We start from the raw sequence: 21,543 nt of genomic DNA, 5'->3' as shown, positions 1-21,543 counted from the left end.
ATGGTATATCCACGTGAACTCCCCCAGGTGTGCAACTGAGATTCATAGCCTTAGGTAAGTGACCTTCTCTCTCCAAGTCTGATTCCTCACCCCCCACATGGAGACCACCCCAAGCCCCATACAGTTGATAATTTGGAAAGGCCTAATATACCTAATATACCTAATATCCTAATTATGGATGGAGACAGGCAGTCATCAAGTGCTCATGTAAAAAGAGGTAAAGGAAGAAACAAGGGCCCAACAGCAACAGTAATGCAAACAACAAATCTAGCTACACAGGGGCACACACACCACAGGCCATGCCCTGGACTAACTCAAATGGTCTTCACAACATCTCTTATACCTTGGCACTATAAATTGGAAAAAAATGTATGAAATGAATAGAAGGACCTCTATTGTAAGCTGGAGACAGAAGGGCTCCACTCAGATGGCTTAGGTACTGGGCAAAGTTCACTTGGTACTCCAGCTCCTTTGTGCAGTTACTGATGTGGCCATCAAGCAGGCAGCTCCAGGCTCCACTGCAGCCCAGCAGAGCTTTCTGGGAGGGAGGCGGAGAAGAGAGGGGAGCAAGGAGTCATGCAGACCTGGGTTCCAATCCTAGTTCTGTCCCTGCTAGCTATGTGATATTGGGCAAGTTATTCAACCTTTCTGAGACTCAACTTTCTCACTTATAAATGGGGTTCATAATAAATACTTTACAAATTAGCTGTAAAGAGTATGGAGATCAGATGTGTCACATGCCTGGCACATAACAGTTGTCTATAATAATCGTTATTGTCTTTCCCAAATAACTGATACCAGCATACTGCATTCTGCATGTCCACAGAAAGCAACCAACACTCTGCCCCAGCCCTGCGTGGTAGAGGCCAACCCAGGGGATGAGGCCCACCTATTCATCCCTTTGCTAATTCAAGGATGTCTATTAAGGTCTTCCTGCCCAGGCATGACTTCATCTGAAAGGTATTACAGGAGAGGTAGAGGCAGGAGCAGAGAAGCCAAGCATCAGGGGGCACCTGCCCGGCTTCCAGCCGCATCTGCAGCCCACTGCCTCCCAGGCGAGCAGACAATCACACCAGAGCACTTTTTTTTGTTTTAAACGGGTCTGGGAATGGAACTCAGGGGCATTCGACCTCCTAGCTACACACCTCCTGCCCTATTTCTTATTCCTTATTTTGAAACAGGGTCTCACTAGGTTGCAGAGAACCTCACTGAGTAACTGAGGCTGTCCACGAACCGCGATCCTCCTGTCTCAGCCTCCCGAATGCTGGGATTACAAGCATGTGCCACCACGCCCGGCTTAGAGCATGTCTTTTCATGTTCAACTTTGTCTTTGAAAATCAAAGTCCTTCTGATTAAACACAATTATGGCCCTGGCTCACTGGATCCAAATAGATGAATGGGTTTGGGAGTGCTGCTGGAATGCAAATCCCACCACAGCTGACAGAAGAAAATGCCAGGAACTGGCAGGCAGATACCTCTACACCCTTCCTACTTAGCAGGCAGAGACCCTGCTCCCTTTTAAGACTGTTCTGGAAAAGATAGAGGTGACCTCTCATGCCATTCCTGCCCCCTCTGCCCAAATACCCATCTAGCTTCAAATCAAAAAGTAAAAAAGTCTGGGGACGTAACACCTCTGGGTTCAATCCCTAGTTCTACCCCCCACCAAACACCACACACACACACACACACACACACACACACACACACACACACACGTTAACAACTGCTAATGTATAATAATTAGCACTCTGCCAATAATGAGTCCGAAGCCCCAGGTGTGCTGCTAGCAGAGCGGCCTCAGCCCCTTTCCTCACTCTCTGTTTCTCTCTGAGTTTTTCTCCCTTTCTGTAAAGTCGAGGGTTGAATTATCCTTTTCCAGGAAAGCCCAATCAGCATCGCAGGTGTCCAGGCAGCCACACACACACCTCAAGTCCCCAAATGGGTTCTTGGAGCATAGCTCAGGAGACAAACGCTTTCCCAGAAGGCCTGAGCCAGTCATAGCCAAACCTCTTCCAGGCATGTTCCCAGCCGCAGTCATCCACTGGGGTGCGGCCCCTCCTCCCATGGCCTAGGAGGAGAGCGGAATCAGGGAGGCCTGGCCTTCAGCCCCAGCTCTACTAGCTGTGTGGCCTCGGCAAATCATCATCCCTCTCTGAGGCTGGTTCTTCATCTGCAAAATGAAGACGAGACCTCCCTCATATGTTTATTGCAGACAAAAGGGCCTAACGCTAAAGGTAAAAGGAGACAGAAGGAAAGGATAGGAGCCAAAGATGAGAATAATGAAGACAATCTAGCCACCTTTCTGGGGTGCCAACCATGCACTGGGTGCTCTGCTGACTCACACAGTCATTCTAGCCCCTGTTAGAGAGGAACCATCAAGACTTCCATTTACAGAGGCCATACGCTGGGGGAAGGCCTGCGCAACCCCAGGCTCCCGGCATTCCGGGCTCATCTGCCGAGCCGAGGTGCAGCTTTCCCCTCTGGGCCTCTCACCACGGGGACCTCATGCTCATCTTGCCGTGCTGCCTGGTGGGGTGAGCAGGGAAGAGCATTTGCCTCCACGGGGCCCGGCCCTTCCATTCCTTCCTCCCACCCAGCAGTGGGAGGAAGTGGCTGTGTCATCGCACTTGATCCTTCCTACCACAACTCTCAGGGCCTCACCAGGACCCCAGGTCACATCCAAGACCTTCCTGACTGCTCCCCACCCCCATCCATTGCCCAGCTGGCCCAGTCCCGCCAAACTCTGCCTCCCTTCCCCTCCCCTGCCCCCCTACTCATCCTGCTGGGGACGCAGCCTGTAACCCAGGTTAGCACTTCTTCCCCGCAGCCCTCAGGGTTTCGCTCACCTGCCTTTTGCTGCCGAGGATGAGATGGACAGACTTGACAGGTGTCTGGCTCTGACACAAGGCTCTGGGGGTTGGTCTGGGTCCCCTATGAGCCCCCACACTAGCACAGGCAGGGACTATAAAAATGATGACTGCCGAGCCAGGCGTGGTGGCACACACTCGTAATCCCAGCATTCGGGAGGCCGAAACAAGAGGATCACGGTTCACGGACAGCCTCAGCTACTTAGTGAGGCCCTTTGCAACTCAGTGAGACCCTGTTTCAAAAATAAAAAGACTAGCTGGGCGTGGTGGCAGATACTTGTAATCCCCACACTTGGGAGGCTGAGATACGAGGATCATCCAGGTTAGAAGCCAGCCTCACTACTTAGTGAGGCTCTCAGCAACTTAGTGATACCCTGTTTCCAAATAAGATATAAAATAGGTCTGGGAGTATAGCCCAGAGGTAGAAAGCCTCTGGATTCCAACCCCAGTACCACCAAAAATAAATAAATAAATAAATAAAACAAATAAAAAGACTTAAAAATAGGGTTGGGGGTATAGCTCGGAGGTACAATGCCCCTGGGTTCCATCCCCAGTACTGAAGAAAAAAAAAAAAAAAGATGACTGTTCTTGTAAAAGTACAACCCCATCCTTTCCTGGGAGCCCTGTGATACAGTGAAAAATGGGGCACAGACCCACTGGCCAGGCTCCCTGAGGCTGAGGGCTGAGGAGGTGGGGAGGCTCTTCTCCCCACCTTTCTCCTTTGCTCTGGGGAGTGGACACAGTCAGCTTCTGCTGGCCCACTTTCCCCTGATACCTGGAGCCCTGGGCTGCATGTGTAGGAGGTGAGTGGGAAGAACAGGAAGACAGGAAGTGATGATCAGCCCTCAGAGGCAGAGGACTAAGTCCCCCTGGCTTTGCATCACTGTCCACTGTGGCTGCTCAGCCGTGTGGGCTCAGATGGTACAGAAGAAAGACAGGCAATGGTGTGGCCAGGCAGGGGCCGCAGGAAAGGCTCAGCTTGTCCCCAAGGCCTGGATGATCCATTCCTCACTCAAGTTCTAATTCCTCACACAATAGACCTCAGGTAAAGGCAGTGGGCCAGGCCCGAGGCCCCCGCCCTTGCTCGGCAGCCCTGACCAGGCGCAGCCCTCCACACACCCCCGCTGGCCTCACCTCATTCACGTCGATCTCGTTCCTCTCCATGTAGTGCCGGTCGTTGACCTGCCCGCCCTCCACAAACTCCATCAGGAGGACCCTCTTGGTGGACAGCTCCCAGTAGATCCGGGGGACCTGCAACAGAAGAGGGTGGAGGACAATGTCAGGGAGGCCGGGAGTCAGGTGAGCACAGAGAAGAACAAAAAGCCGGACAATGGTGGATGCTGCTTTCCTTATAGGAGAGAAGTGGACAGGGGTTAGGGGAGGCCGGGCTCGGGGAAAGGCCAGCCTGCTCCATCTTGGAAACAGAGGGCTGCTGTAGGGGCCAGAGAACAGCTCCCCACCGTCTTCGATGCCTCCCACAGTTTAGAGCCAAAACTAAAATTGGGACTGTGTGAGAAGCCTCGCACCTGAGCATTGGTGTTAAGAGTAGTGCTCCCTCTCCATCCCCCACCACCGGGCCCATTTTAGGTTCCACATGAATCCAACCCCAACCTCAGTTTTTCACCTGGGAGCAGATGTACTGCGTGCCCTGAGAATGACTGTGTTCCTGTGCGTGTTTCCCACAAGCGCTCTGTGGCCGACGACGTGGTTCTGAACCCAACATCTACTCCCAGTGCTGCTCTTCCACACCGATGAAGAAACCAAACACTTTCCTGCTGCCTGTTAGTCCCTGTGGTCATGTGATGTCATTCAGAGGCAAGTGGGGGTTCCTAGGGGGTTCTAGGAAGGTCTTTGTCTTCTTGACAAGGTCTTTATTATTTTGTGAAGGAAAAAAATAGGATGTTCGTTTGGTACTACTCTCCCCTTCTCGTCCTGTCTTGAGAGGGAATGTGATTCCTGGAACTGCAGCAGACTTCTTGAAACCATGAGAAAAAAATCAAGAAAACCAGAGATGCCAGCCCTGATATTGTCAAAATACTAAAACGAAACCAGCAGGCAACGACTGCAAGCCTTCTTGCTATGCAAGGAAAATAAATCTTTTGGGTTTTAAGACACTGTGAGGCTTTCAGTTATCTGTAAAAAAAAATTCTCTCTACGTGTCTGTACATATACATACATATTTATTTTTACATGTTTATACATAGATCCATACTTTTTTCATACTGAAGATTGAACCTTGCCAGGTGTGATGGCACATGCTTGTAATCTCAATACTTGGAAGGCTGAGATAGGAGCATCACTGGTTTGCGGACAGCCTCGGCTACTTAGTGAGGCCTTCTGCAACTTAGTGAGACCCTGTTTCAAAATATAAGAATAAAACATAGGACTGGGGGTATAGCTCAGAGGTAGAATCCCCCTAGATTCAATCCCCAGTACCACACACACACAAAAAGATTGAACTGAGGAGCATTCTACCTCCAAGCTACACTCCAACTCTGTTTTATTTTATTTATTATTGAAACAGGGCCTCATTAGTTTGCTAAGGCTGGCCTTAAACCTCAGTCCTCCTGTTTCAGTCTCCCAAGTACCGAGATTATAGTCATGCACCACTATGTCCAGCAAACAAATGCAATATTAACTGATACACTCTCCAATTCTGATTCTAAGAACACCTATAAGCCAAAAAGAGAACAAACTTCCCCAGGAGTACACAAGCAGCTCCCATGCACCAGGGACCACCATGATGCCACATAGTGGATGAGCCTCAGCAGCCCCACCCTACCAGGGAGCCTTCAGCACACTCTGTCACCCCCAAATGTGATGGACTTTATTTCTACAAATACAAAACAAGGGCAGCTACTTCAAATGTTTTGGGGGTTAAGATCTCCCCTCACCCTGACCTCCCAAACTCATCTAGCAATAAGATAATGGCACCCTAACCAGGAGCAGTTCCAGGTGTCTGAAATCCCAGGACTTGTGAGGCTGAGACAGGAGGATTGAAGGTTGGAGTCTACCCTCAGCAATTCAGTGAGACTCTTGGCAACTTAGACCCTGTAACAAAATGAAAAAAGAAAAAAGGGGGGATGGGGAGACTAGCTTGGAGGTAGAATGCCCCTGGGTTCAATCCCAGTTGAAAAAAGAAAAACAGTAGTAACCCTCAAGTCCAAGAAAACAGATGATTCTGCTGGTTAGTGTTATACTATAAATCATTCCACTCCTCCTGCCTTGGCAAGGAGCAATGTTTCTGCTCCATCTGGAGAAGGGGCCACACACGAGTGGAACCTCAGCCCCAGGAGAATCAAGGTATAGCTGTCTTTGCCACTTCCCTGTGGATTTCACCACTTAAAAATTCTAGACCTTCCGAGTCTAGTGTAGAACGCCTGTAATCCAGTACTTGGGAGGCTGAGACAGAGGATTGCAGGTTCAAGGACAACTGCAGCAACATAGTGAGACTCTGAGCAACCTAGCAAGACCCTGCTTCAAAATAAGAGCACTAAAAGGGCTCAGTGTAGCTCAGAGATAGGATGTCCCTGGGTTCAATCCACAGTACCAACGCAGTCAATCAATCTTCTGGGCCAAGAGGGAAATCTGTGACTTCATTACTTTAAACTTAAAATGTAGGCTTGCTTCAACTTTCTCAGAAAGTGTCTTTTATGTGTGTGTGCCCAAAACTATTTACTAACAAGGTTCTTTTTAAATTTATAATGTAGCCGGGCGTGGTGGCACACGCTTGTAATCTCCGCGCTTGGGAGGCTGAGACAGGAGGATCGCACGGGTTCAAAGCCAGCCTCAGCTACTTAGTGAGGCTTTCAGCAACTTAGTGAGACCCTGTTTCCAAATAAAATATACAAAAGGTCTGGGAGTATAGCCCAGAGGTAGAAAGCCTCTGGGTTCCACCCCCAGTACCACCAAAAAAAAAAAAATTATAATGTACCCTTTTGGTCTTATGTTACCTGCAAAATATGAAACTTCTTTCCTATCATAAAAACTTGTACTTTGCAACATGCAAATACTAATATAAGAGTATATTATAAATATACTAATATGAGTATATTATAAATATAAGGGTATATTATAAATACTAATAATAAGAGGCCTCATCTAAAAGTATCTTTTAAAAAGTGAGTGCAAATTTGCTGTTGTTTTTGTTCAATTTCTTCTCTCAGTCTGTTTGGAAACCTAAGCTTGGAAAGAGGGCCCCAGGGCTATGAAGTCAGGAGGACGTCAGACCCTCCACAGGGCAATCTGGAGGACTGCCGGGAGGCAGCTACAGGTGCACTGGCGGCTCAGGGGTCAGAGGGAGCAAGCCAGGGTTTCCCCTCCCACTTCGTGGCTCCCTCGCTCCCTGCTCCCTTCATGGAACCCATCCTGTGTGACAAGGACTGTCCTCTGCTCCCACTGCTCATCTCTGAAACGCCTGGGATGTCACACCTGGGGAGAGGAGGAGTTCTTCATGGCACTCATGGGGGACCACAGGTGGACATAACATGAAAACGACTGCAAGATGCCCGGCGGCTCCTCATCAGTTGGGAAAAGCAACTTGCCCCTGAACTGCCATGTGGACCGGAGGGTGTGCAGGGAGAAGTTCGTGTCGCCTGTCACCCACCTCTCACCCCTGGCCCTGCCTCCGCTTCTTCCATCAAGGAATAGAAAAATGAAAGAGGAAAAATGAGAGGCAATAAGAGGCTCTCTTCCCCCACATGAAACAAAACTCCGGGGGATTTTGTTCAGGAAACTATCTGCCCCTGGGGAAGGGGTCACTGCCTGGCCTTCAGATAGACAGAGCAAAGCCCCTGCCTGTGGGCTCCACCTACCACACTGAGGCCAATCCTGGCCCACGAAGCAGGCAGAAATGGAAAGTCCCACCCAAGCCCCTGGTGGCCTCAGCCTAACCACCTGGCCTCACCTGTGCTCCTCTTTTGTTGGCATGTGTTGGGGGGTCTGGGCCCGCCCGAGCCAGGCCACGGGCTTCCCACAGCCAAGGGGCAGAGCACAGATTGCATAGGGGTGATGATGATGGCTACAGCAGAAGCAACCCCCCTTCCTACTAGAGTGAGCAGAACCAGACCCGTAGCAACCGCTGGACCAACCCCAGCTGCCCTGCGACAGGCACGCGGCAGTTCCTAGGGGCGCGGGGCCACACCAGGCCGAGTCAGTGCCCCTAGACGCTTCATCACAATTCAGATATTTCCCACCAAGCATTATGTAGAATAGCAGAGTGGCTGGGTAGACAGATGTGCAGGCTCGGAGCCAGGCTGCCTTTCAAAACCTGCTCCTGCCCCTTACTGGTAAGCCGTGTAATGTTGGGTAATTGATCTGATCTCTTTCGGCCTCAGTTTCCCCATTGATGCTATGGGGTTAAGAATGGCACCACCCTTGTGGGGAGAAAATGTGTAAACCACTTTAATAAAGAGTGTCTAAAATAGCCCTTAAGGGTAAAAAATATTACACATCAGTCAGTAGTTGTTAATCTTTTCTTTCTTTCTTTCTTTCTTTTTGATAGAACTAGAGATAACCCAGAGGCTTTCTACCACTGAGCTACATCCCCAACACTTTTTATTTTTTAATTTTGAAACAGGGCCTCACTAAGCTGCTGAGGCTGGCCACAAACCTGCAATCCTCCTGTCTTAGCCTCCCAAGCCCTGGGATTCGAGGTATGTGCTACCTCGCCCAGCTAGTTGTTTATCTTTGAGAGTGGAAGAAGCTGTGGCGCTTCTGCAACAGCTTGCAAACCCCCTCAGATTCATCCGCAGTTTCAGGAGAATCCCTACCTCCTTACCTCACACAAAGAAATGGTGGAGTGGCCCTCCCCATAAGAAGGCCCACCCCACCCCGCCTCCACCTCTTATCTCTGCCAGTCCACCCAGGTGCTTGGGAGGCTTCTCCCTTCCTGCCCTGTCCTCAGCTGTCCCCCACCTCCATTACCAACCCCACTGCTTACGCTATCCCTTCTCCAGAGCGCACACACGCTGATGCCAGATCTGCTAATGGCCCAGTCTTGACCGCTCAGCCCACAGCTGTCTCCTCACCTCCTCCAGTCTCCCTGACACTGTATCTGCATTCAGGGCTTGTCTGAGGCTCAGAGATTTATAGCACAGGGCTGAGGTTATTATACCCAGCAGAAGCACCAGAAGATGTCTCATTCACGGAGAGGTAAACTCTTCACTGAGGCTTAATTACGCACAGATGTTGTGATGGGGTGCCAGCATGCAAGAGCAATCTATCTCCGGTTTTAAGAGCTGAACTGGATTTACAAAAAACTTTCTTCCCCCTTGTTATGTGTTTAGGCAAAATTAACTACTCAGGCGCTTCCGCTCCAACCATGGTTGTAGGAATGGTTTGCAAGTTCTGGCAGCAGCAGGGCAGATCAGTATGTTTGTTATTTACCCGTTTGGCATCCTCCATTTCAAAAATTTGTGTTATTAGTAGTAGTACATGCCTTGGTCTGGCAGTTGCTAGTTGGCCCCAGCGAGGGGACAATTTTGCTGTTTCCATGGAAATGGTGGAGGAGACAGTTCTGTCTGTCTGGCTCATGGTTCTGTCTCTGAAGGGCACCCCTGCTGGGTAAAAGGCAGCGGAGAATGCCGAGATGAATGCCAGACTCAGAGTCAGAAAATCTGGGTGGTAGCTCAAGCTCCCGCCTGGAAGACTGTCATCTGTGAAATGGGATGTTGGCTGTCAGGAGTCGCTGTCACAGTGCCTGCACTGCGTCTGAAGCCATGGTGCCTGATGCAGAAGAAACAGTCAGCTCTTTGAGCTCTTTATCCTAGGTGGAATGAAGTCCTTCCTCATGGGGATCCACCAAAACAAGGAAAAGTACTGTCACCCTGAAACTACCTTCACTATAATAATACGTCTCAGTGTTTCCCCCCATAGGGGGGAAGTTTTCCAAGCAGAAGCCAACCTCTAGCCCCTAGGCTCAGGAAATGCCCAATAAACGCAGGATAAAGGAATGGAAAAATGGGATGTGCACGTGGAGGCACATTTTAGGCCCCACAGCCATATGCTAATTAGTTCATATTATTACTTGTCTGAAGGAGCTTCAAGGCTGGGAAGTGTTACTACATCCAGTCTGTACTTCTGCATTTACATGCACAAGAGCCCACGCATGCAAGATTATGATCCAGGCAATGAAAAGCTAGTCAAGTACCCCAGAAGCCCAGAGACAAGACCCGATCCCAACACACTCAAAGAGCGAACCTTCTCCAGGGGCTACAGCCACCATCAAAATTTCTGCATCAAGACTCAGCACTGATGATCACTACAGCTTTTCTTCCCATGACCCAATCTTCTGGGTTATAAATAAACACTACCTCCATTTCTCATGTCTTCAAAAGCCAATGAACATTTTAGTCCAGAATAATAGTCTTTCCCATGCAATGTTCTCAGCCACCTCCCCTAGCTGTGTGCTCTGAAGCTAGCACGAGTTCCTAAGGGCTCCCTCTGCTCCTGAGAGAACAGAAAAGGACTGATGGCTTCTCTTGGCTTCTAGAGTTGAAGTCATCAGTCTGTGCAGGAAGGCTCTCCAACCCTGCACCATCCCAATAAATGGATGCCCCTGTTATATGGGTACTAATCCCACCAAGGAAAAAATATATGTTGGAAGAACAGTGGTGTGGGTATACACTCTCTCCTTCCAACTACTATGTGCCCCCTAGGGACATCAGGACAGTCCCCAAAGACCTACCCCTCAGCAGAGCTTTCCCTGACCCCATGGACCACAAATGATTTACTGAATTCTCCAAGCACTTAGGAGCGGTACCTCTCATGGGACTCCTCCAGCTGTGACTTTAGACTATTTGATGTTGTTTCCCACAGTAAGTGTCTTCTATTACATGGAGTAGCTCTGCTGTAACACCGGTTTTGGAAACACAAATTTGTTCCAATGCCAGATACATGAAGGGACTGGTTTGATCAAAATGTAAGTTTTGCATTTGCATATGTGCACTATCTCCTGCTAGAAATACTGTGAACACAAAACTCTGCATCTAGCCAAACTGGGGTGCATAGAAATACAGCCCTCTAACATCACCATGTGTGCTTGTCCAGATGACCCCCCTTCTACTACTTCAAAATAGCTCACAAGCAACATCCCTCTGATGCCCATTTCCACAGGCAGATTTCAAGGTAAGTGTCCCATAAAGTGTGGTCTTAGGTATTTCTCAGTCATGTAAAATGTGTCAAACTGTGCTACTATTCTTATTAGTTTCTATCTTCTTTCCTTTTCCATGTCACTGATGAAGTTTTGGACCACTTCCCCCATAAGCCCTGTGGTTTCTGTTGTGCAGTTCTACACACCATACTGATTTCTAGGAACTCATGTTGCGTTATAGCAGAACTAACTGTATGTTAAATGAGCTAATGTAATATTCATGGTAATTGGAAATGGGCCAAAGTACAGGCATGTTAACTGTTGTTATCTTCCTCATCATCATCAACATCATCGCGCCATGCTTCGCAGAGGCTCACAGGTCCTAGAGTAGTGTTTAGTGTCTTGTGATTGCAGATTATGCAATAAACATCTGCTCAGTTGACTGACAGGTCAACAATCATGCTAGGCACCATCTTTCTTTGAAAATTGCCTTCAAGGCCTTTAATATGCATGGCTAATGACAAATCATTCGTCCTCAATAAGAATACTCAGGAAGGAGATGTCCCAACTCATGTTCTATAAGGGAAGATACTCAGAGCAGGAGTCAACCCCTACTTGTGCACTCTTCAAACAGACCACCATGCCTCTCACTGCACCCCTCCTACCTTTAAGAAGTCAAAGTGCTTTAGCATTTGGGCCACTTTCTCAGCATTCTTCCCTTCGTTGAGGAAATCCAGCTCCAAAGGCAGATTCTTCTTGGCTTCATCCACCAGCCACATAAACTCAAATTCTGGGAACAGCTGCTTCACAGCCTGGACAAGCATCTGAAATGGAGTAAGCACCCCATCAGTCGCCCACATGCCCACCAAGGAGGCACATTTCCTACCCTCTGCCTGGGTGTCCCCTGGAGCAAGAGTAGGTGGAGAAACTTCTCACGTGGCTTCCACCGAGTCCAAGACAATGATGGTTCAATAGCTGCCAGCAGTAACCATGGCTACCATTTTCTGAGTGTCCCCCATGTGCCAAGCATAGAGCCAAATGACTTGTTTACTTTCCACTAAGTACCCACAACAACTCTGGGAGGTACATGAGTACACATCTTATCATCCCCACTTTATAGATGAGGAAGGTGGGATTGTAAGAGTTTGGGTGATTTTCCCAAATTTGGCCAGTGAGGAAGTCTAGTGCCAGAATTCCACTTGAGTCTAGCCAGCTCCACAGCCCTTGCTCTGAGGTGCACCACTGAGCTGTGCTCTTGCTCCCAGCCTTGTCCTCCACCATCTGCAAAGCAGAGAGAACTTCTGCTGTAACCATCATTTTCTTTTTCATAGAATGATTGGTTAGTATTTGAACATCCCTGATCCAAAAATGCTCCAAAATCTGAAACTGAGTGCTGACATGACACCACAAGTGGAAAATTCTACACCTGACTTAATGATGGGCAGCAGTCAACATGCATGTGCACTAAGAACACTGTACAAAATTACCTTCAGCCTAGGTGCATGTAGTATATATGAAACATGACTGAATTGCATATTTAGACTTGGATCCCAACCTCAACATATCTCATTATGTATATGCAAGTTTTCCAAAGTCCTGAAAATTCTGAAATACTTGGTCCCAAGCATTTTAGATACAGATACTCAACCTGAATTATTTATTTTCTATTTTTTCTGTATAAAATATTTCATGATAAAAGAAAACTAAATTGGGATAGCCAAGTATAGTGGCATGCACTTATAATCCCAGTACTTGGGAGGGTGAGACAGTAAGATTTCAGTCAGCCTCAGCAACTTATAGTAAGACAGTACTTAGTGATACTCTGTTTAAAAATAAAAAATAAAACAGGGCTGGGAGTGTAGCTCAGAGGTAAAATGCACCTGGGTTCAACCCCCCAGTAACACACACACACACACACACACACACACACACACACACATTAAACTGGAATAAAGGGCCAAACAAGAGTAGATAAAACAAGAGAAACAAGAAATAAAGAATTTTACCACCCAAATTGAAAACCTTTGTCTTGGGCAATTTGAGCCACTATGTATTCTTAAGTAGTGGTATGATAAAAAAAAAGGGGGGGGGGATTTTAGGAGACTACCTGGCAGTCAGGCATCATTTTATTGAATGTGAAATTAATATCATGGGCAAATAACAAGAGCGCAATGCGATGTGCAGGGAATGCCAGAGCCCTCCAGGGGCAGGACTCAGTTCCAAGCTCTCTCGCCCACTACTATCACACCCCTGAAATTGCAATGGTTTCACGAGCTCACAGATGCTGGCCTGGTGGTAAGTGAGCAAGGGAGATACCAAAAACACAAGAGGTGTCTCAGGATTCCAGGGGGCGGGGGCACAGAAGGCAACTGTCCTGCTCTCCTAAGCCCTGCTTTTGGGCATTCAAAGCCAGGCCTGGGGAGAACCACTGAGAGTCACCCAGTAATTCTTGGTTTAGATTACAGTCCAAGTTCTCCCAGAACACCCTTTTCCACTCCTACTACAGCAGATGGCAATAAGTAAGGACTAAAAGTTGGTATCAAGTTGGGCATGGTGGCACACACTTGTAATCCCAGCATTTGGGAGGCTAAGACCAGAGGGTCACAGATAGTGGACAGCCTCAGCTACTTAGTGAGGCCCTTCACAACTCAGTGAGACCCAGTTTCAAAATAAAGATTAAGAAAAAAATAGGGCAGGGGGTGTAGCTCAGAGGTAGAATACCTCTGGGTTCCATCCCCAGTAACCCCCCCAAAAAATAGTTGGTGTCAAAGGCCCTCCCCTTTCCATCCCAGCTAACAGTCTTGTCTTATGTCTCTGCTTATGCTGTCTCTGATATTATACACACCATGTTATGTGTGATTAAAAAGAAAAAGTGCATAAATCCAAAGCAAAGCCATTAACTACAAAGCACTCACAGCTTTGTTTTTAAACCCCAAGACCTAGGTGATGTACCAGACACCATTCTAAAAGAATCATCACACAGGGTTATTTGGTCAATTTCTAACAAAACCCTTTTTAATTACATTAGGCTATAGTCTAATTTCTTTTCCGTCTCATCTAGTCTCTCATGGGCTAGACCCGTGACCTTACGCCAATCGATTTCATTTGCTTTGTTTCTGTTTGTGTAACCTGAAACAAGAAGGGAGAGATGGTAACAGAGAGGCCAGGACTGCATGCATCAGACCAGGGCACTGGGACGCAGCAGCCTCCAGGCATCACATCTTGTCAGGTGTCCCCAGATGGCCCTCAGCTGCCACCAGAAAGGGGGCTGAGCAGGCACACAAGAAATAGAAATGAGTTGCTCAGGCCTGGAGCAAGGCACATGGCCACTGAAGGCTCCTGAAGTCTACTCTCTGGGCTCTGAGTTCATGCAGGAAAGCTCTATGGTATTTTGCTTGGGTCTGAATTCCTGAAGGCTTGCCCAGGAGGGAGCCACAGAGAACTCCCCTCATGTGTTCGATTGATATTTCCCACTCAACCTCTAGAGAGTTACATTGGGCCAAATATGCGTAGCCACAGGGAGCTACCTGCTGCCTAGAAGAATCTGTACCTGAGTGGGGGACTTCTTCCCAGGCAATAATTACTCATTATTGTATGGCCATTGCTATGTGTAACATTTTAAATTATCATTAATATCCAAATGGCACTGAAAAGTACTCTAAAGATTTTTTTTGTTACTAGTCAATTATGATTAGTCGTTATTTTTGGTATTAATATTTCATGCCATTTATCATAAAAGTCACAGATTTTATTATTATCAATTGCTAATAACTAATTAATAAACTAACTCATAACAACCCAAAAAAACTACATAGCACTCATAATACTGTTTGTGTGTGTGTGTTGTGTGTTGTGTGTGTGTGTGTGTGTTTGTGTGTGTTTGTTACTGGGGATGAAACCCAAGGCCTTTTAACTCCAGGCTATGCCCCCAAACCTATTTTTTATTTTATTTGGAAACAGGATCTCACTAAGTTGCTTAAAGCCTCACTAAACTGTTGAGGCAGGCTTCTAACCTGCATGATCCTCCTGTCTCAGCCTCCCAAGTACTGGGATTACAAAAATGTGCCACCACGCCAGTTTATAATACTGCTTTCTAAAGCATTCTGCTGATGGTAGGTTACTTTATTGATGACAACAGTCCCTTCTTATCTGAGAATACATTCCCAGATGTATTCTTGAGTGAACACATCTTGAAGTTTCAGGGTGTGCCTGAAACTTCAGGTAGTATCAATCCCTGGATATACTATGCTTTTCCCTATACAGAAAGATCTGTAACTTATAAACTAGGCACACTAATATAATATAATAAAAGTTATGTGAATGTGGTCTCTCATAAAATATCTTATTGTGTCAGGTATAATGGTTCATGCCTGTAATCTCAGTACTTGGAGAGCTGAGACAGGAGGATTGCAGGTCCTAGTCAGTCTCAGCAACTTAGTGGAGCCCTCAGCAACTTAGTGAAAACTTGCTTCAAAATAAAATAAGGCTGGGGATGTAACTAAGAGGTAGAATGCCTTAGGGTTTGATCCCCAGTAGCTTTAAAAAAGTTTTGTAAACTGGGTGTGGTGGCATACACTTTTAATCCCAGCATTTGGGAGGCTGAGATAGGAGGATCACAGTTCGCAGACAACCTCAGCTACTTAGTGAGGCTCTTTGCAACTCAATAAGATCCTGTTTCAAAATTTTTAAAAAAAGAATAAAAACTAGGTCTGGGAATGTATCTCAGAGTAGAATGTCCCTGTGTTCCATCCTCAATACCACACACACACACACACACACCAAGTTTTGTCATACTGTACTGACTATGGCTGACTGTGGGCACCTGAGCCTGCAGGGTACTGAAACTATGGAAAGAAAATCAACAGATAAGGGTGGAGGGGTTACTGCCCTTTAAAGTCAGACCTGTTTCAATGGAAGTCAGTGGTCTTTAGATTTATAGCAGGTCACCAAACCCTCATAGGAGAATTTGAAAACTACGATCAGCCACAAACCCAGGGAAATGTATAAACTGCACATAATTCAAGGGTTCACCAATTCCTTGACCTCCTCTAGGGGGAAGGGGATAAAGTTAAGAGTCATCTTGTTCAAATGATCTGGGCTGGTCCTATTTGCAACTGTTCTCGGCTAAGGAGAATAAATCTGCTTAGCATCTCCTCCTGTTTTCCTCCAGTCCCTTTCTTAAGAGCCGGCCCTAAGTAGATTCGTTTCGCTGTCTTTTTGACAACAGATGCAATCCACTAAAAGAAAGCAGGTGTTGTTGTCGGTTTGCCTTTTTGATTTTTCTCCCAAAATGTATCTTCCCCATAAAATTCAACAGCCAATGTTTTCACCAGTGCCTAACACACACTCAATACTCGGCCGATATTTACTAGACACTGACATGAATGAAGAAGAGAATAAAAAAATGAATGAACACAGGAATATTCCAAAGAGTTTGTCTTCTGTCAGATAATTATGTGGTCAGTTTGCATTAGCAAAATGGATTCTGTTTTTCTATTTCTGTGATTTGGTAGAAAAAGGGTTCATTTCTGAATTTTGGAGAATCACAGTTCAGGAAAACAGAATTCTCATTAATTTGGGACCTTATGAGTCAGTGAAGGCATATTTAATAATTAATACTTCCTTCAAGGTAAAATAATGAAACTTTTTGCCTATAATCGGTTCACAGTAGAAAAAATCAATTGTGAGCCATCCAGAAATAGAACAGAAAAATGGAAAGTTATACAGAAATTTGAAAACTAGTAATTGGTATTTATAATTGCAAAAACAATGGTGATTAGCAGTATTTAGCATATATGCTATATGCCAGGTATTGCGCTACAAAGCACACATACTACCACTTAATCCTCTTCTTGCTCATTTTACATCCCAAGAGGTTAAAGCACTTCCTAAAGTCACATAGTAGGAACTGTCGAAACAGGATCGGGACCAAATTTTTCTTATTCTTTCTCTATGTATCTCAGCCTCATGCATTACAATGTAGAATAATACAATAGGAAGCTAAGATAAGGCAGAGAAAGAGCCTTGCAAATTATAAAATGCAACTGAAATGTACATTACTGTTATCGTTATTATATACTATAAAAGAAATAGTGTTTTATGGAAAAGCAGCACACTAAATAGAATGCCTGCACCAATCCGAACTAGTAAAATGGATGTTCAACAAGGATCAAAAATCAATTCAGAGTGATGTAAATAGCTTGCCATTTGGGGGTTTATCTTTGTTCAGATAAGTTATTAAAGTACATGCTTTTTGGAAAACAGAACTATAGGGCAAAGAGAAGTTTCCATGGGATGGCTTATGTCTCTGCATGTATTATCAGCCGTTGGATTCTGAGCCAACACTAACACTACCTAACCACCCGCTGCTCAATCAACATGTTTAAAAAAGAAACAAGATGCCAAGACAGCACCTATTGAAGACGCTGCTCACAAAGTCAAAACCATGACTGTCACAGGCCTTTACTTTTAAAGTCATTGGGATGGGCCAGATGACACCAAGCACTGGGACCAGAGAACTCCATCACAACTCAGTAGACCCTGTGCACCTTGGGGACCGATGGTACACAGAGGTGTGGTCCTTGGCTATGAGTTAGACTCCTTGGGGAGGAATAGAGCAAGGTGTGTTCATCATCAATCTCAGAAGCTTGAAAGGCACCTGGGAATGATGCAGGGCGCTGCTATGGGGCCTGAGGCCTGTGGCCTCACCTCCATTCACAGGCTTCTGAAGCCCACACTGCTCTGGAGCAGTGAGCACAGCAGTGCACTGCGGCCTGCTGAGCTCCCCGCCATGGTAGGCAGGGAAGGATGCTGCAGAGCCAGCCTGCCAACGGATAATGGACCCTCCTGCTGAATCACTGTTGCGATCTCTGGGCCCAATTAGTCTGGCTCTGGACAGCCACTCAAATCAATAAGAGTCACTGGCCGCGCATCTAGAAGTAGAGTTGCCCCAACTGCTACAGGGACAGTATCAGGTGATAATGACAAAGCTGAAAAACAACCTTGGCTTGCCTTTCTCTTTTGTGCAAAGTCACCGACATCATCAGAGTCACCAAACGCCACATACTGAGAGTCAGCTTCTATATCTCGGCCATCACTCAACAGTCTGCCCAGAGACTGTCTCTCTTCCCCAACAGGGTGCTGGGTTCCCAGAAGACACGAACAACAGGGTGGCACAAGCCCCTGGGTGCCAACTCACAGCCATCCCCCCATCATTCCAGGCCACCAGAGTACCAACTTCATACATCCTTCGTGTCTTTCAGGGAAAGCAGGCCTTAGCTGAGAAGGTGAATTATGACTGGGTTAGGCCAATCAAGGGGTCTCACTTCTCTAACCAAGACCAACGGGCATTACTCGAGCCAATGAGAAATGAAGGATTCTACTAAGGGACCTGTCAACCAACCATCCTTCCTTCCAACCTCCTTCTCTTTCTTTCTCTCTCTACCCTCTCTTATCTGTCTCTAACCCCTACCCTCTCACTTTCTCTTCCTCTCCACTATCCTCTTTTATCTGTCTGTCTGTTTCTCTCTCTCTCTCATGTGTATGATACTAGGAATTGAATCCAAGAGTATTCTACCTCAAGTTATACCCCCAGCCTTATTTTTTCAAGTATCACAATGTTTATTAATAGATACAAGTATATAATTTTATTTTTAATTTTTAAGCAGGGTCTCACTAAATTACCACACTGGCCTCACACCTGCAATCCTCCTGTCTCTGCCTCTTAAATACTGGGTTTATAGGCATGTGCCAACAGCCTGGCTAGGAACTCTTTTTTTTTTTTTTTTTTTTCAGTAAAGGATGGAACCCAGGGGCATTCTACCTCCAAGCTACACCCCAAGCTACAGCCCTATTTTTTATTCTTTATTTTGAAACAGGGTGTCACTGAGTTGCAAAGGGACGCTCTAAGTAGCTGAGGCTGTGCACAAACCCGGATCCTCCTGTCTCAGCCTCCCAAATGCTGGGATTACAAGCGTGTGCCACCATGCCCAGCTGGAACTCCTTTTTGATAAAGAATACAGGGCAGGAGTGGTTTTCTGGTATCTGGATGTCACAAGGATGTGTGCAGCAGTTTTGAGCCCATAAGGAGGAGTTTAGGAGGAGAAGCTAGGAAGCTGAGAAAGATGGAAAGAAACTGGTCCTTATAAACCACGACAAACTGCTGGATTAGTCAACCTTGGAACAGCTGACCCAACTTCTAGATGTGTTCCCATGTGAGATAATAAGGGTTATTATTATCTATACCATCTGTAGTTAGGTTTTCTGATAACTGCAGCCAACAGTATCCAAACTAATAAAATCAGTATTCCCCACCTCCTCACTTCCATAGACCTCCATCACCCCCCCCCTTTGCTTTACAGCAGATATGTGTTTGGATTTATGAGCTCACCTCCTTAAAAAAAACAAATATGCAGAGGTTAAGCCTATTAGTCACTTTCTCTTTAGCGTGAATTAATTTAATCAGATGGCCATCCTCTCAATACCAGGCAGTGACTGACCACAGGACCGCAGGGGAGGGGCCAATGGTGGGAAAGATGCCCAAGGACATATGCAACCTAAAACTGGCATGAAAGGAAGCTCGGAGCACACGCAGGCGAGTGGGCTTGCCTCTCCTGTCTCCAGGCTTCTGGAGGCTAAGATGGCCCTAAGGTCCCCTAGAAATCACTTTTTACCTGCCAAATATGTCTAATTATCATTGGGATTATCAGTCCCAAAACCATGACACCATTTAGGTCGGGACTTGATAAAATAATAATAATAATAATAATACCCATTGCGAATTTCAAACAAAATGAGCTTTCTAGTTGGGCTCTTCTTGGTTTTACAGCAGAGAAGTATGGTCTAGGTAGGACTTTTCTACCAGAGACCAAGCCCAGTGAGAAGCAGTGCACCCACAGCTGCTGCTGAGGGCCGGTGGTGGAGTGGCCTCAGGCCTCCTCCCTGCTGCTCTCCTGAAGGCAAAGGGGCAGAGTGGGGTGGGCCCTGTGAACACAGAGCCAGCACTACCTAAGCCGCTGCCAAGGAGCCTGCACACGGCCTGCAGGCCATGCTTCCCAAGAAAAGCACCTGACATCCCAGGCAGATGACCTATTGACCTTATGGCCACTATTACTTAGGAAGCCAGCAAGGCTCTGAGCACAGAAAAGTGGCAGCTATCCTCCCAGCTCCAGTGGGCTGGGCAGAGGCAGGTTCCTGTCTGGCTCAAGAATGATGAAGGCAACAGTTCAAATAATGCGATGTACATATACTAAATTAGCAACGTTAATCTCATTAACAGGTACGGGGAGGGGACAGGGCGGGATCTGGAAGGAAACACACCAACTGCTGTGTGCATGTATCTGAACCTCATAACGATATACAATTACAATGCACCTATAAAAGTATTTAAAAAAAAAAAACGAGTGATCAGGAGACCCAAGGATCCTCCAAGACTCCCAGTAACTCCCAGCTATGGCCATCCCATAGCTCTCAGTGCATCCTCATGGTTCCAGGTCTATGCCCAGAGCCACTCAGCAACCCAAGCCGCTCACCCATCAACTCCCTTCACAATGCACACAGCAGCTATTCCAAACTTTCACCCCCTCCAGCCTCCGATGCCACCTCCTACCCTCTCATTCTCAGCAGATGGTCTTGCCTCCTACTTCAGAGAAAAAATAGAGGCTATCAGGCTGGTACATACTTGACTGCCCATTTTCCCTCCCCGTGCCCCACACACTCACCTGTGCCCAGCTCTGCCGCCTTCCTCCAGTCTCAGAACCGAGACCCATCAGAGGCCAAGGTCTCCACTGTATTCTTGTATTCATCCAGCAATTACTTCTCCTTGCTGAATCTCCAATCCCTCCTTCCCCATCAGCTACACGCCAGCTCATATCTCCCTGGCACCTAGCCTATGCTTTGCTCTGACTCTCTAACCTGCCATGGGTAAACATTTATAAAGAATATTCTACATTAAATGTCTTCTCCTCTTTGAGTTTCAATTCTCTTTCACCTCCTCATGCCACTGTAGCTGCACTTAACAACTCTAAATCGCCAGATCCAAAATACCTTTAAGCGCCTTACTGGTTTGATCTCTCCTGGCCACAGTGAGTAACTGGACAACTCCAGTTTCCAAAATGGCTGCAACAGTACGCCTATTCCAGCATGCTTCTAGAACCTTGCCACTCCCCCGTTAAGAAGCAGAGTCTATTTCCCACCCCCTGAACTGAGAGAGCCTTCGTGACTGCTTCAACCAACAGAGTAAGGGAGACATAACGCTAAATAACTTTCGAGATGAGGCCATAAAACTGTGATGTACTTCCAGCCATACTCCCTAGAGAAGCTTGCTCTTAGAGCCTAGACACCATGCTGGGAGGAAGCCCAAACAGCCATGCAGAGACCATCCAGAGACCCCCACAGCCAGCCCCAGCTTGCCGGCCATGTCAGCCACCTCAGAAGTGGATCTTCCAGCCCCCAGCCAAGCCACCCCATAGGGCTGCGTAAAACAGATGACTTTCTGTACTAAGCCCTGGCCAAACTGCAGATTCGCAGCAACCCTCATGACTACTGTTTTGAGCTCCTACGTTTGAGCTGGTTCATCAGAAAACA

At 46.9% G+C, this 21,543-nt stretch overlaps 1 protein-coding gene across 4 annotated transcripts in view; it reads right to left on the bottom strand.

Moving 5' to 3' along the window:
* The window catches only part of ADCK1 (aarF domain containing kinase 1), a gene marked incomplete at both ends in the record, with an annotated part of 103,075 nt that overhangs the window by 19,466 nt on the left and 62,066 nt on the right, over positions 1–21,543 (bottom strand). For all 4 annotated transcript variants that reach the window (XM_080708118.1, XM_080708119.1, XM_080708120.1 and 1 more), the window contains 2 exons: positions 4,002–4,118; positions 11,625–11,783. In XM_080708118.1, coding sequence (XP_080564244.1) covers positions 4,002–4,118; positions 11,625–11,783 — 276 coding nt within the window. The remainder of the gene's footprint in view (positions 1–4,001; positions 4,119–11,624; positions 11,784–21,543) is intronic.

This window comes from Muscardinus avellanarius (assembly GCF_963383645.1).
Source record: "Muscardinus avellanarius genome assembly, chromosome: 12".
Classification (NCBI taxonomy): domain Eukaryota; kingdom Metazoa; phylum Chordata; class Mammalia; order Rodentia; family Gliridae; genus Muscardinus; species Muscardinus avellanarius.
This window is presented reverse-complemented; position numbering and strand designations above follow the sequence as displayed.